At 33.4% G+C, this 17,452-nt stretch overlaps 1 protein-coding gene across 1 annotated transcript in view; it reads right to left on the bottom strand.

The window, feature by feature from the left end:
- LOC118199963 (uncharacterized) overlaps positions 1–17,452 on the bottom strand; it is a 74,707-nt gene that overhangs the window by 33,030 nt on the left and 24,225 nt on the right. Inside the window, exons 2-5 of the mRNA XM_035371870.2 lie at positions 11,872–11,951; positions 5,709–6,294; positions 2,846–3,090; positions 396–469 (exon numbers count right to left, since the gene is read on the bottom strand). Of these exons, the coding sequence (XP_035227761.1) occupies positions 396–469; positions 2,846–3,090; positions 5,709–6,294; positions 11,872–11,941 (975 nt within the window). The 5' untranslated portion in view covers positions 11,942–11,951. The remainder of the gene's footprint in view (positions 1–395; positions 470–2,845; positions 3,091–5,708; positions 6,295–11,871; positions 11,952–17,452) is intronic.

Here is a 17,452-nt window from a genome sequence, read left to right as displayed (position 1 = left end):
AATTAAAAAAAAAAAAATAAATAAAAATTGAAGCTCTGCTTAAATAAAAAAATTCAAATAAAGCTTTATTTGAATTTGTTGCTGCTTTCAAACACCACGATAATTCTCTCCACATCTGTTAGAGCTTTTGGACTACTTAGAATAAAAAAAAAATAAAATAAAAAAAAAAAAAAAATAAAAATCGAAGCTCTGCTTAAATAAAAAAATTCAAATAAAGCTTTATTTGAATTTGTTGCTGCTTTCAAACACCACGATAATTCTCTCCACATCTGTTAGAGCTTTTGGACTACTTAGAATTAACCGATCAAATACAACCCTATAATGTTATATAATCAAAAGGCGCGATTCGAAGAGCTCATTCTTAAAAAGAACTTAATAGAAGAAAAATCACTTACCATCCAAGGCCATTCGTGCTCATCAGATTCTTGCCCACCGGCTATGAACAACTCGTATGGTTTTACACCGCAAGCTAGAAAAGAAAAACAAAGGAACTGTTTACAAAGAGGATTTGGGAATAAGTGTTTTTTAATTTTACTTTTTATTTCTTTTGACTCATTGTCAAACCGTATTTTATACCAAAAGCTGACTTTAAAAATTTACTCTTGTATAAGAATGTGTGCTCTTCAAATTATTGTTATTATGTTACATTAACAGTGAAATATAAATTTACAAATTCCACTTTTTTATATCTTTAGATGCGCAAATAACTTTAGAAACGATTTCGAAATTTGCTTCTTATCTTTTGGATTATAGAAATTTGAAAACATTTTATTAAACTAGTTTTACTTTCTTTAGATTCAAACAAATGCAGTCATCTAACATTTTTAATATATTTGCTGCTAATTTCACGCGATCAGACTCAAGCAGTTATACTTTATATGAGGTTTAAATAGAAGTTTTTCCTTAAAAATAATTTAAGTAACTTCTAATATTTATCCTCGTGTGCAAAATTAAGAGATTCTGAAAATTATATCTATTTTTACACAAAAGGTATTGACACAAAGGTACTAATTATGCCTCCAAAGAATTATGCAAATATTCAGAATCTTTTACATAAGCGTATATATGTCTGTCCGCGGAGCTATGATTGTGGAGAGGATATAAGTGCACGAGGGATTTTCGGCGATTTATGTGCTCGTATTCTTTCACGACATTTGGAACAATTGGGTAAATTTTGTAAAGTATCAGGTAAAATAAGTAGCCATGACTGTATGGATGACGGAATGAGATAGAGAATTGTCGGTAGATTGGAGGCAGGCTAATCACAAACGCAGGCGGCTACAGAGCTTAATGTAACGTCCAGCTTTGTCTACAATATCTGAAAGTAGTTTTAGAATACTGAATCTATATCGACAAGACCTGGACAAGGTCGACCATGATCTGCAACGACGAATGAGGATTGTTATCTGACACTTTCAACGCGGCGACACAGGACTGCTACAGCTTTACAGCTCTCATGTAAGCTATATGCTGTCACTGGAAGAATTTCACTCTTTACAGTTGCCCGAAGGTTTTATGGGATAGACCCGTATGCGAGAAATCTCGCTGTTTGCGTTCCGCCCACTGCAACACACAAGACAGAGCTTTTAGCATGGTACAGGCAACACGCAAACCAAACTTCAGTGGACTTGTGGGAAACTTGGACCAAACTTCAATGGAGCAACATGCTTTTTACAAATGAAACACGTTTCAGCCTAGATACCGATTCTCGGCGTAACTCTACATGGAGAGAACCTGGAACACGATAACATTGCTCCCTCAACAGAGAAAAGGATCATAACGATGGTGGAGGTGCAATGGTTTAAGGCAGGCATTATTTTGGAGGACCGCATACCCCTGCATGTGGTTGACGAAGGCTTCCTGTCTGATATGAGGTATACACAAGAAAAATATGTTTGAATCCAAATAACCACTGCCAAATATTTCCATAAAAAAGTCCAGAACGTTGAAAAAATTTATTTAGTTTGAGTATCGGTGTATTTATCAGTTCAAAATGATTTATAAATAATTCGATCACAAAACTGGTATTATCGTTTACATTTATGACATTTTTCGCTGACCATTGCAATGCAAAAGTGATAACTTTTAATTTATTAGAATTACGTAATCCTACGGAACATCTTTTACTATGTAGCAGATATGAAAAACTTTATTTTCCTAGTAAAAGCAGCTAGGCAACTGAGTGGGAAGATAAGTCCTGTGATTGCTTTAGAATGTTAACAGAACTTAAAATCAAATTAAAGTTCGCCATTCTTTTACCAAAGCGTCCATTTTTGTTCATATACCTCAGAGATGGCAGAATCGAGGAAGAAAATCTATTTGCGCCAAAAGTGTCCTTATCTTTCTATAATGCTCTCATCTATATTTTTCGAATGGAAACTGAATGTGAGTTGGCCTTTATCTTCAACTAATTTAATAAATCTAAGCTAGATACCAGTTATTCCCAGTTTTAGGGATATATACAGCTAGATCTATAGGAAAATTTTTAATTTGGTACATGCACATGTTTCCAGTTTTGGTTGAATTTTTGCAGCAAAATCTTGCTTCTCTTTTTATATTTGCAAATATACGTTACATATACAGTACCTATTCGTACATATTGGATACATACGGCGTATATATTCGTATATATATATATATATATATATATATATATGAATATGATACGTATGGCATGTGTATCCGTACGAATGGTTTATGCTCAAAAATTGGAAGCAGTGTCTTTTAATATATTTTATTCAAATTTGTATAGAATTCAGAAATTTTTCCTAATTTACAAATATGTTAAATTTCAACTTTCGCATAGTTAGTTTTGGGGCATAATAAATTCTAGGCTTTTGCTCACCTGGTACTTTAGGCTGTGGCACAGATAACTCATAGGTGTCTGGAAATTTGATGGGTGCTTTGGAGCTGTCCTGAGTTCGATTCTTCTGATGACTTCTCGTGGGTTTCGATCTTCTTGGTGGATCGTAGCCTCGATCAGGTTCTAGATGTTCTTTTGCTGGATAATGCCCTGCAGAAGTAGGAAGAGGACGCCTCTTGGGTTCAGAATCTCTGTTTTCATCCTTTCGGACATTTTCTTCTTCCTCCCTGTGGTTAAAAATATATATGTACGCATTACGTACTTGCCTTTTACTTGATGGGTAAGACAGACTATTATTCTCGAGTCATTGCTGAATTTGAGTCATTGCTATCTTGCGAACAGTTTTCTAAGAGGTTGTAGGTCTCCTCACAGTGTAATGCTGAGTTACTGTTGAACGTGAAGAATCTTAAGAATGGTAAGCAAATAATCGCTTGAGTTAATGAAGAAATTAGGAAATGAGAAAGATAAAAATGTTAAAAATGGCTAAAATGTCGCATAGAACATATATCATGTGAAGAAGCATACAAAAGTATTTCCTCCTCTAAATAATAACAGAAAAAGGAAAACAGAACGGAACAAAAATGGCAGATTAATCATTTATTCTTGTTATACAAAGCAGGAATAATTTTATTAAACTCGAAATAGTAAGAGCTGCAAGTAAGATTTCTTACTTTGATCTTGATCTGAACGGCCTATTATCCACTCTTATTTGCTTACAGATCAGTTCAGAAAAAAGTGCTCATTGTCAGATTACAATAATTAAGAGTTTAACTGCGATCCACCTGTGAGAATAATCAGATTAATCAGTTTGTTAATTTATCCCAGATGTTTAAAATAGGGTCAGGATACTTATCTTACACGTGCAAGCTTTCAAAGATCAGCCCGCTAGGTGCTACTTATGTAATGGAAATCATCGATGTACCTTCAAATGATGGCCTAAATTAAGGGATATGAAAAGAATTAGTGATAGGCCTACCAAATGATGATACTTTTCCCCACCACATTCTCCAGTGAAGAAGCGACCTCCGCCCAAGTTAAAGGTAAGTCTGGAGATGGGTAATCAGTATAAAGTTCCTCCTGCCCTTGTTCACAAGATTCATGGGTTCTTTAAAAACATCTACAATATGCAACAGAAAGATGCTCAAAGAGGAAAAACCCATGGAATAAATTCAAGGTAGATTTTCTAGTCAGGGATTTGCTAACGATGTTCTCAGTAGCCTTGTTACTTCGCCTGCTACAGATAGAAATTTAACTCCAATCTGCTTTCAAAGGATCGTACACAATTAATGCTAGAGCTCATATGCTTTCCTCGGCTTGTATTTTTGGAATGGCTCATCATATCATGGGATGATTTCACCTTCTGAATCTACTTGATAAAACTACTTTTTCACCTTGTTTTTCAATTCGTATCATGTTTGAAGATTTTGCGAATCTCTGCCTCTCTCAGGACTTTGATTCCAGTGACAAACGGTCACCCCTTTTTTAACCAGGACTACCCCGTAAGAGATGAGTCCGAGTGGTATTACTTTATCGAGATGGACACTTCGCTTTTTGAGCGATATTTTTATCGATCTACCAGTTGTTTTTTGAATATGATTTACTCAATTTTGATTTTTTGAAAATTAATGCAGTTACATAATTTATAAACGTATATTTGAGAGAAAGCTTTATTAAGTAGTAAATAGCTTATCAAAATTTACGTGTGTTTTCAGGTTTCATTGTTGATTAAGTAAGAAAATAAAATATCCAAAAAAATAATTTATGCTCTTATACATAAGATTAACTGATAAATTATTTATCTTGCAAAAATATGTTAAAGATTGATAGCCAGTACGGAAATATTCTTTAAACTAATCATAGTACTGCATAGGAATACATTTTATTATTTCTTTCGTCTTTCCTTAATTTTCTCCAACAAGGAATTATCATTCGAAGACCAGTTGAATATACTCACATTTGTTTCTAAGATACTTCAGGTAGTATATATTTCCCTGTAGACCATTTCCGACAAACAAGAACTGTTACCAAACAGTGTGATTTAGCGCTAATAACAAATATGTGTTAACACACAACACATTTATTACATCTCCATTTTCGTTTGACGTAACCCCATTAATCCTCGATAAGCCAGTTTAGTTTTCTAAGAAAAATACAAATTAACTGCTACTTTTATATTTCCTTCTTGCATTTTAAAAATGATTAAAATTCAGGGCCTTCTTTCTATGGAACAGCATGCAATGGAATATCTTCATAGGTACAAGATCCAGGCATTTTAAAAAATGAAATCTGTATGGAATTTTATTGAAAAACGAATAAGGAGTGGCGATATAATGTGAAGAAATGTGACACGCAAATAATACATTTGATGATGTGATTTAGCGAAACTTGTATCTATTGATTATCTAACTAAATAAAGAAGACCTGTTCACTCGAATTTCCGCTGAAATGATTGGCTCAAGTTTGGTTACTTTTAAAGTCAAAGGGAAAGTATGTAAGTAGTAGTATTCACTAACAATACCTCGCAGATAAATACGAATGCTTAGGATACAGAGTGTTTCAATTTATTTGTTTTGGAGCTTATTTATAAAGAAGAAATATCTCTAAAACTTTACAGTTTTAATTCGCACGAAGATTTCAGTTAACGACCTAACCTAAATTCATTTTATAATAATAAAAAATTTTTTGGAAAAAAACAGATTCATTACATTATGAAATTCATTACATTATGACAGATTTCATTACATTATGAAATAAATTAAGGGACAAACTTCATTTTTTCTCAAGGCATTCTTTAATATTTAAAGTCTTTTACATAAATATAAAGAGATTACAAAACGTATCTTACCCTTTACGACTAGACGATGATGATGCTTCCCTTGGAAAGCCCCCTGGTCTTCCTCTGTTTCTGTCATATGGATCTGAAAATGTCCTGTCTCTGTCAGATTGGATCTTTGGACGATCATCATAAGAATGCCTCACTGAGTCATCATACCTCCTATTATCGCTTGCAGTTGTGTCAGTCTGACGATTTTCAAAACGTCTGTTATCTGATAAATCATCGTAACTTGGTATTCGATCATCGTAAACCTTTGGTGGTTGAGGTTCTCGGTCATATGTTGTCAAAGGTTTTCTAGGTCGATCGTCATCGTCTGTACGACGTGGAGGGGGCCTGTCATTTGAGGTAGAGATATGACTGGGTCTGTTGATGCTAGATGGCCTGCGAACAGGTATTTCTGTTGGTTGTGGCTCCGGTTCAACAGGAGCAGGAGGCCGAGCTGATCTGGATGTGGTTGGTATTGGACAACAGTAGTCATCATCATCACAAGGTGCTAACTGTTCGTCGTTGGCCTTACGACAGTACCGCTTTACAACACAGACACCTTCACGACCGTCAGGAGTGAAGCATTTATCGTAACGACGACCATCAACACCTAATAATGAAAAAATAGATAATCTTAGATTTGGAAATAAATGACATCCAAACCACTAAAATATATTTTAAAGCTTACTTTCGTCCGCAGAGAAAGAAACTGTGTTGTAAACAATCCACTCCTGCTCAAATTTTGTAATGGAAGTAATAAAGAAAACAAATGACGAAAGTAATAACGAATATTTTTCGTTAGTAAACGTCGAGGATTCGCTACCATTGTATTTATTTGAGGGAAAGAGGAACAGAGGCTATTTGCCAGGTGATATTTTTCACAGTAAATAAAAAGAAATTTCTTTATGTCATTTTCCGTAAGTTAGATTATAAGGTATTTCTCCCACTTCCCTAACGTGCCTTCGTGGTGTTACGGTAGCACGCTGGGCCGGTATTCCAGAGGTTCGTGGTTCGATTATCGGCGAAGGCGGTTGCATATTTTTCATCTTTTCTGCTTCCAATTAACCTAATGACTCTACAAGTGGCGCCCGAACTAAAAGGGTTGTGGATGATGATTCTCCGCACCCAGGATTTGGCGACTAGGTCCCCTAAAACCCTAGTCGCCCTTTAAAAAGGGGAGTATATAAGGTATTTCTCCCACTTTCCTAGCGTGCCTTCGTGTTGTAACGGTAGCACGCTGGGCCGGTATTCCAGAGGTCCGTGGTTCGATTCCCGGCGAAGGCGGTTGAATATTTTTCCTCCTTTCTGCTTCCAATTAACCTAATGACTCTACAAGCTTATGAACTATAGGTTAATGTACGATTACGAACGTCGTCGTGTTTGAATGTTAAATCTTATCAGATAAATATATAAATGTTGCCTAAATTCGAGGAAATATCTAAGAATACAAAATTTTCTACTAGTTAAGATGTAAAAGAAATTTTAGCACTCAAAGCTGTTTGAATCCTTCTTCGAATGAAACCATAGAGGTTCTACAGGCAGTAACAGACAATTGTTTTCCTATCAGAAACTGCTCCAAATAAAACTTGAGGCATGTTGAAAAAGAAAATGGAATCTAACTCTATTTTACGACGCATACTTCAATGATTAACTTCTTATTCAATGATTTAATGCTTACTGACTATTAATGACTATTTAATGATTTCAATGAATTAATGTTACGTGCTTACGGGTTCGTAATGGATTATATGCACAGAGAACAGGTGGTGGATTGATTAAAGTTATTGTTCCAAAAGAAACACTTTATAGTTTTGGAACTTCCCACAAAAGTACTCGTACAGCTCTTCTCAGTATAGCAGAGCACAATCATTAGTTGCCACTTCAGACTACTAATAATGTTAAACACAATAAAATGAAAAGCACATCCAAAGAGCGAAGTTTGCACGATCTCTCAATACTTCGAAGTCAAATCTAAACTAAAAACTGAGAAACTGATACTCTCTACGGTCTTATATAGTTTTCTTCCGGCCGCCGAGAAATCTCTAATGCTTTTCATTTCTTAAAATTATTGGATGGCATTTACGGCTAAAGTTACATATAAGGGCCGGATAAGGTTACAAGTGATCAATAACAGTTATTCAGTTACAGTATGAATCACAGTTACCTCCAAGGTTAGCGAATTTGGGTAATTTCCTGCCACTTTGGTAATTGGGTAATTTGGTGATAAAAATTGCTAGCTTGGCGATATCTCGCCAATTTAGGGATAGACAGAGAGATAGACCATTTACCTCAATAGCAAATAGACTTGCCCTGAAATCGTATTTTTACAGCAGAGCTCTTCAAACATTTTATGTTATATTATAGAAAACAAGTTTCAATTTCATATATAATTTCACTAAAATAACTTAGATACATACAAAATTCGTAACAATATTTAAATCTGATGATTACTCAAGTTAGAGAAAATGTGTAACCTCATGTTCATGTTCTTCGAAACACGGTCTAGCAATCTAACTTCGGTGAATTCATGACGAAAGATGCAGTTATTCATAGGAAACGCCAATGTAGTATGGCCATGGTCATTTAAAATAGTCACATAATCGCCGCTACCTATTCTTTCTTGTAAGGAAAAATTGGATCTGCTGGAAACCGCATTTTGATTGCAAAATCATAGCTGAATCGGCACCATGTTTTACTGTAAGAAGCAGAGAGTCTGGATCGTGAGATTTTACTGATATTCTCCATACGTAGATCAGCCTTGAGGTAAAGAATAGTGTGAAAGTTGACTGCTCAGGAAACAATATTTTCTCCAAAGATCTGAATTCTATGTTTTATGGTTACGGCATCATAGTAATTTCCATTTTTCATTTATTTCTATAGCAAGAGATTTTCGAGACAGCACTTCTGCCATCAGTATGCTAATTATGCTGTAATATTCTGCCCTTTGCATTGTATGTGTTGCATTTGGGTTCTGTAAATGCATATTAAAGTCAACAATGACCTTTGATGTAACGAGTTTTCTTTTAGACGCAACAATCCTTTTAAACTACTCTCTAGCCATATCAGAAAGTTTCGTTTCTCTCCTACAACTGTGCCCTAACAGATGAAGTTTTGGAATGAATATTGTACACTGTTCTGAGTACTTTTCAACCACAAGAATAATTTTTTGACCGATATTAACAAATGCACCAACTAGCCGGGTACCAACCAGCTGACCTTTCTGAAACTGAATAAAGTCGCTCATTTTTCCTTCCTATGAACTAAACTTTACAAATCTCAACCGAAATTCAAAATTTTGCAAAATAATCATACAATAAAAAGGGGTGTAACTGCTTGTACAATGTGCTGTAACAGACAAAAACAAAAAGCGAGTATTTCAAGTTCCCGTTGTTATTCCAAGGAGAGTTCCACTTATTCTAGCCACCTCTGTATTTTGATACTACATGAGAAAGTTTCAACTGATTATGTAATTCACTCGCCTTATTACCCTCGTTTCATTAAAAGAAAAAATTTACTATTTTTTAATTAATTTACTAAGCCATATGTTTTTATCCAATGAAATCAAACAACAACAATAATAAAAACACAGCACCACAATACTAATAATAATAATGGCAATAATAATAATAATGTCGAACAACAATAATAATAATGTCGAAAATAATAATAATAGCAATAATTTATATACGGATTTTTTCTTCGTGTACTTACTTATTACTGCCGTCCCATTGCATCTGATAAAAGACAGGTAAAGATAAAAGAGGTTATACATCCCGTATATGGATCATTCCCGGATATGGCAAATGTGTTCCAGAAGGTTCGAAAAGGTTTTTATTCCCCAGCGGACTTATCTTACTATGGTCGAAGTCTGGCCATTTCAGTTGCCTTCGAAGAAGGACTGATGGTTTTGGTCACCAAGTACGACCTCTCCTCTCATCATCCGGAGGACAGAAATGGGAACCCGGTTTGAGTATAGTGTGCCACAGAGCCGAGACTGTTAGCGTACAGATCTCAACCAGTATAACGTCGCGCGCTGGTTTACAGTAATAAAAGGCAGACCCACAATGACCAAATAAATATGGTCGCTGAACAGTGTTAGTTCAACCCAAGATCAAATTACAGCAAACCGGTAGCTACATGGCCATTTTTGTCGTTTTCCCCTTCTGCATCGTGAATACGAAGGAGGTTACCTTAGACACCTATCACAAAGGCATTCCTTAGTTCTGCCATGATCGATTAAGGGAAGAGCAGAACAATTTTTAATTTGAGTTTAGCATTTGAAAGAGAAAAGAAAGAGAGGATTTATCGCCTTTTTTAAAAATTACACTAAACAGAATTTAATGATAGGAGCCTGATATTAATCACAAGCAGGTTTCCTACTAGAAACTTTCCTTTTTTATTTGTTAGATATGAGAGAAAAAAAAACAAGCATGCATAAGGTAATTTAGATATTTTTTATATACCAGCACCAACGAATCAGAACTACTCAAGATGTCGAACGCTGGGAAATCGTAAAAACACTGAAAGAGTTAATCCTTCCGATTAATTCATTTTTAGAGAAAAGCGCATGCTGACAGCATAGACAAAGCGTAATTTTTTATTAATTCTTATTGAATCCCGAAAGCAATCAAACTGTCAAAGCAGTTTTGAAATAAGTTGAAATCATTCTCAACAAATAGTTATTAATTATTCCTCAAAGTTGATTCCCAAGTCTGGAAAGTAACATAGAAATTATGATAAGTTATTATTCTAAGGATTATTCAAGCTGCTGACAGCTGCTGAAAGGAATCATAGTATTTATATTACGAATCCATCACAAGATTAAAAAAAAGAATTTTCAACAAAAATTCGATGGGAAGGCCCCAATTGAAAGGTCTAACTTTGCGGAAAATTAGCTAGTGGTCAAACAACATACTTTGTTAATCAATAAATGCTTCCTTTATTTTTTCCCCGGGTAGTTACACTATCACAGAATAGAATGATACACACTTAATACACTCTATCATAAAAGAGAATGATAGTGTGTATTAAGAATTATTATTTCCAGTGCTACTGGAATCAAATAATAAACATATTTTAAAACATTGTATATTTCATTCTTTTTCAAAGCGGGAAATTGCATTAATTAAACTTAAGAGTCATCGATTTTGACGAAGGTCAATGAATAGTTATTTTCAAAGATAAAAATTTGCATTTCATTTATTTGGAAAACTGTGATAAAAATCTGAATTTATCCGTTATTTATTGCTTGTAAACAACATACCTTATGCCAATACTGCAATAATCAATAAAACAGTATTTTTCTTGGACTGTTAAAAAAATGTTGGGTTAGGTAATGATGAGACTTTCGAGGGGCATCACGCAAAGCTGCCATGATAGTAGAATCCAGAAGAATGTAGTGGTGACCTCTTTCTCTGAACGAACTAAGGAAGGGGAAAATAATGCGGATATTTTGAATATTTTCAGAACCTAGTGCTAAACTTGCTAGGGGGTAATACGGTGCATATATATATATATATATATATATATATATATATAAAACTTATGATAAGAAAATTTTCCACATACCACCTCCAAGGAACACAAATTCAATTTAAAACCATGAATGAAAAAACGTTTTAGTCAGAATTTTAATTAGTATTTTCAAGACTTTCTTGCTTAAAAATCTAAAAATCTGCTAAGAAAAGTCTTCAATTGCAAAAATACCAAAACCAAAAGTAAACATTTTAAGCATTCAAAAAGTAGCTATTGTCATTAATTGAGCCCGGTCCCTTCGGTATAGCAGTCGGCTGCCCTAACCACTATACCATCTGGGCAGCACAACCAACTTAAAAGTGATGAGGATTTAATAGCACGCATCGCTTATAACTGCTTCAAAAATCTAGGAATTTTTCAGCATGCACGTCATTCCATGCAGGCAGGTTGTCAAGCGTATGTGACAGTTCATAGTCGTAACTTCGAATACTTTCTCTTATCCTCTTTGTACAGTAAAGCATTGAAGATGGATATTTTTTACCCTGCATTATTACACGATCCCAATTCGTTTTTGCGCAACCTACCCTTACCAGAAGTTTGAACATGCTTAGCTGAAACAGCCTTATGTTTAATATCAAATCGCTAAAAGTATTCTTGGATCACTGCAAATAAATGTAAATTTAATAAATAAACTGTGAAATTTTATGCTTACCATTTAAAAACAGGTTTAATAAGAATATCCAACAAAGTATTCCCTTCCAAAGCCAGTAAGATTTTGACATCTCAGGAAACCTGAAACAAATTCAAGTGTTGCTTAAAACAATCACTCATACTTTTGAAGTATATTATATAATTTGAAGAAACGGATCAATGATGTTTTCTTGTATTTTTATTAATTATAATTACTACTTTTCCCTGATAAATACCGTAACAACACATTTGTTTTATTACATCAGATCTATTTTTAACTAGTCAGTGGCTGATATGAAACGCATTACTGATACTTTGCTATAATGTTAATAATTTTCATTGTACTTTTATAGCAAATATAACTTTATTATTTAATTATTTTTTATGATAAACCAAGAAAGGCTCAATCGAAAACATCCCAGTACTGAAGTTTTAAGCAAATGATACAAACTACATTGAACAGAATTAAAAGGAATGTGAAAGGGGTTACACATTTTTACTTCTTGTTTCCCTCTTTACAAAGACATATATAAATTTTGGTAGTTTTTGAAACATTAGCGCAGTTTGATATATCTCCACACTGTAAATTTAGCTCTGGATTTAATGGATGTAATCCGTTATTGTGGATCTATCTTGGATGGAGCGATCTTGGATCTATCGCGATGGAGAATAAAACTCCAAAGACGAAAACGCATATAAAAATTTTAATAACTAGTTTGAAATATGTTATTAATATTGTAAAAATACCAAGACAAACTAATGGCATGTCAAAAAGAAACTGAGGGATCTGCTAGATCTAAGGGTGCTGTTTGATAAATTCCATTCTAATATTTTGTATTCAGTATTTTAACCTTCAATATAGGTTTTAATGAGGCAGTTTCGAAAATAGCTATATTCTTGAATTAAAAATTCTTGGAAGTGATACGAACCGAAAAATTGGCGCTGTAGATGATTAGACATTTTACTACTAGTATGTGCTTGCGGAAACCTTAATAAAATGACTTAATGTATCTTCATGCACTAAAGGCGTTATAAACTCACATTACTTATTACATTATATAATAATATTGTTCTTGTGATTTATCTCACATGTCTGAGAGTAACACTGGATGAAGGCCAAGAATTCATCATGGCCAAAGGCGCATGATTTGTGCCTGTCGCTGGCTTCCGGTTTGGACACCTTGAGAAGGGAATACGAATTTGCCAAGCTTAGTCCCAGTTTTGAAAGAGAATTCCCAAAGGACGAATCCAAGGGTTTCTACACTCTCTTTCAATCGACCAACCTCTCATCACAGCTTTTGTCTCAACAATGTTTTAAGTGCCTCTATACCCAAAGAGATTATACAGTAACAAACATTCATATCTTTTCCGGGATTCATACCCAGGCCCGAGGCATCCGGATTCCTTATCATTATGTCAAGGGAAGATTTAGTAATATTAAAATTTTTCACGGATTTGGTTTGATTTTCATAATCTTTTAGGTATAGTGCATTGATTGTGGAATTCGTAACTCCAATAATTTTCAATACAGACATTTTCTCTACTTGCTGTTTATAAGGTAAACGTATCGAAACATATTATATCTTACAGAGTAAACATGTACTGCACATTGAGCTACATCTTTTCTTAAGAGATTTCAAGGATATCATTCTACTACGATGAAGAGCCTTTGGGTCGACAATTGTTTCCACAGATCTTGAAAGAAGTTCAACAAGGTCTATGGCTATTAACTACCAACTCAGATAAAGTGTTTTATAGTGGTGCGTGAGGTAAGAAACGCTTTGCAGTTAATCGATCTGTAAAGAATTAAATATTTAAATAGTAATTAGCGGTTATATAAGGTTTGAATGCGGTTATATTAGTGTTTTTATTTTGTGACTGGTTTTGAATAAATTTCCTCTGAAAGTATTATAAGCATTATTTTTTTAAGAAAAAGGAATAAGTAATTAATGCAATACAAGTTTCATGGCACTTTCTGATTCATATTAATTGAACTTCTTTCACCGAAAAATCTTACATCCCACTAAATGTTTCTAAACATTTGTTTTACAATCATAATGCTTAGTGTAGCAAAGTTATATAACTTCCCTCTCTTTTTTTACTTTTACTCTAACTTTTGTACTAGCAGCAGTATTTTAAAAAAATACTGCTAACTTTTGTACTAGCTTACTCTAACTTTTGTTAAAAGTTACTTACTCTAACTTTTGTACTAGCAGCAGTATTTTAAAAAAATACTGCTGCTAGTACAAAGTTAGATATAAAAAAAACTAATATTTTTTTTTTTAGTCCAAAGGGATTTGAATCCCGAAGGACTATTAGTTTCGTTTTGGCATTATTTTCAACCAACTGTTCAGTCGCTACTCTTATCTATGACATAAATGCTGTGGTTATCCATGCTGACTGAATGGTTAAATAATTAAATGTATCACAAGATGTTTGTAATAAATTATTCAAACATTTAGGTTCTTTAATATTGTGTTATCGCAATGACCTTAGTAGAAGTCGCTAAGTTTTCAGACTGTGTAAAACTCTGGCAACTATAAGCATAACAACTGTTCAGGCAACCATGATCATAACAATTCTTCAGTCAAGCAACATCACCATTTCCGCATATGTTCCCTTTGTCGTATTCCAATGGCTTTTATAAAGAAATAGTGATATTTTATGCCTAAACTCTAATAGAACTTAAGTTTTAAGGCACTGGCTTTGGGGAAATTTGGCAATTTTTTACAGATGAAAAGGTAAAAGTTGCTAATCGGGTACAAGCTGGTAATTTTGCCGAATTCTTTTAAAAGATCTCCAAACTATCGCTGATTATTATAAATCGAAAAATATCAAAGGAAAACACACTTTAGCAATTTAAAATACAAGTTTTATTTCTTATGTAAAGACTGAATGATCCATTAAATTTTTTTAATAACAGATTTTTCTCGAAATCATTCTGTTCCTCTCTCCGTGCACACAGTGATCTATTTCCAATTTAAAAAAATCATAGAACTGTAAACATTCGGCATTGCTCACAAGCTATCTGTCAAACTCCTTTCAGAGATTTTTCGGCTAAACACTATTGCATTCCTGAGGAAAATTTACGCCAGTATCCTTCTATTGCTAGAAAATTCCACAAAGGAAGATTTTCAATTATGGCAAAGCACACGAGGGCTATTTGCCTAAAGGCAGGGATGCCTTCGTGGAGGACTTTCTAAGGGAAACTGGTTCGTATACACGTTACATATGGAGAAAACCACGTAAACGCGCATGCAGCCAGCCCGTTCGCGGGATTCGAACCTATTTTAATATTGAGTTTAAGGCAAAAGTTATCCCGATTTGTTCATAAAAACCGTTCAAACTTGTATAACTTGTATAAACAGTATAACAAACACGAAAATGGCGATGTTGCTTGACTGAAAGATTGTTTTGAGCATAGTTTCCAGAATGTCGTATATTCTGATTATTTGGCAACTTCCTCTAAGATGTGAGGCAATATATTAAGTATATATTTTAAAAAAATACTGCTGCTAGTACAAAGTTAGATATAAAAAAAACTAATATTTTTTTTTTTTAGTCCAAAGGGATTTGAATCCCGAAGGACTATTAGTTTCGTTTTGGCATTTTGCGTCGGACTCATAAATGTCGGTTCACTTTTCAAACTCTTGCCACAAAATGTTAGAGTCCTGCATTATATTTGAAGAAATTAAATAATGAAAAATCTGCGTAAATGTATGTATATTTCTCGTATTGTGATAAAACAACGGTACATAGAGTCATCGAATTTTGCATAACGTAATCCTCCAACGAATATGAGCATGTGGAAGACCAAATTTGAAATTTGAAATTTGTTTTATGATCGATTTCCTATTTTTTAAAACTTTGACGAATTTTTGATTAACAAACTCAAGGATTTCAAAGCGAGCAATGGCAACGTTGTGCAGAAAAAACATTTTTATCTCCAGCGCGTGAGTCTCTGTATCGGAAATTCTAAAGATATGCTCGTTTTAAAACTACTCGTATTTTGCGATATTGCTGTTGTACTGGATCTTATGGTTTAAGTGTGAGGAACATGATATTTAATAAAGAAAGGTAACACACAAAATGTTAAAAAACGCCCCTTTGGACGTAATTTAAAATCTGAAACCTTTCAGATTTTTTTTTTTTTTTTTTCTTTTTAAAGTTCAAAGAGGCTTTGAACTATTGATTTCGTTTTGCGATTTTGCGTCGATTCACTACAAACGGCGAACCACTTTTCAAACTGTTGCCCAAAGTATTATCGCCCTGTGTTATATGTAAAGAAATTAAATAATGAAAAATCTGCCTAAATATATTTCTCGCATTGTGATAGAGCAACGGTACATAGAGCCATTGAATTTTGTATGACGTAATCTTCCTACGAATATGGGCATTTGGAAGGGCAAATTTGGAATTTGTTTTATTATCGATTTCCTATTTTGTAAAACTTTAACGAATTTTTTATTAACAAACTCAAGGATTTCAAAGCGAGCAATGGCAACGTTATACAGAAAAAAACATTTTTATCTCCAGCGCGTGAGTCTCTGTATCGGAAATTCTAAAGATATGCTCATTTTAAAACTATTTTACGATATTGCTGTTCAGCTGAATTTTATGCTTTAAGTGCGAAGAACGTGATATTTAATAAATAGTAAATGTAACATACAAAATGTTAAAAAAAAAAACCCTTTGGACGTAATTTAAATTCTGAAACATTTCAGATTTTCATTTTTTTCCTTCAAAATATTGCTGTTAGTCCAAAGTTAGGTCTAAAGAAAGTAATTTTTTTTCCAAATACTGCTGTTAGTACAAATTAATATATAAAGAAACTAACATTTGTTTCAAAATATTGCTGCGAGTAGAAAGTTATATATAAAGAAACTAAAATTTTTTCAAACTACTGCTGCTAGTATAAAGTTAGATATACAGAGCAACTAGTTGAAAATTTAATTTAAATCTTTGATTCAAAAATTTTTTATTTTGTTTATGATTTAGTTTCTATTGACAGTCTTGCTTTATAAAAACTATTGAATTTCCTTTCATCAAAAATGTACTGTTAGTATAATTTATTATAAAATTAACCAGAAATGCTTTCAGATATTTATTATATTTTCACTTATATTTCAATTAGTACTTCATACGCAAGTCAGTAACAATGAAAGCAACCCGAAAAATGTTCCAATTAATTTTGTCCACTTTCAAAACACAGTTATTGGTGCAAATTACTTCAAAACTAATTAAGTAAATTTTTATTTCAGAATTTAGTTGTTTGTGAACAGCTAAGCAACATCAAAATCAAATAGAAATATCTTCCAACTAACTTCTAAATTTCCAATTAACTTTATAAAAATTTTTATTTAAAATATAAATGTGTTACATAACTTATAACCCTACGAACTGTGTACAGAAAGGTAAATACATAAAGTTAAATGACTTAGCTGAAACAATCAGTTCATTTTACATTTAAAATTCCCTTTAATCACATTATTCACTTATTTCACATTATTTACTTTCAGAGCAAACTAGTAAACTAAACAGGTTGCAAATTTATAATACTGCTATAAGTGTAATTGCATCTCTGTACAAGAGTTCAATATGAC

Source organism: Stegodyphus dumicola, chromosome 7, assembly GCF_044657685.1.
Source record: "Stegodyphus dumicola isolate Sdum_Otavi_A_Nest chromosome 7, ASM4465768v1".
Taxonomy (NCBI): domain Eukaryota; kingdom Metazoa; phylum Arthropoda; class Arachnida; order Araneae; family Eresidae; genus Stegodyphus; species Stegodyphus dumicola.
This window is presented reverse-complemented; position numbering and strand designations above follow the sequence as displayed.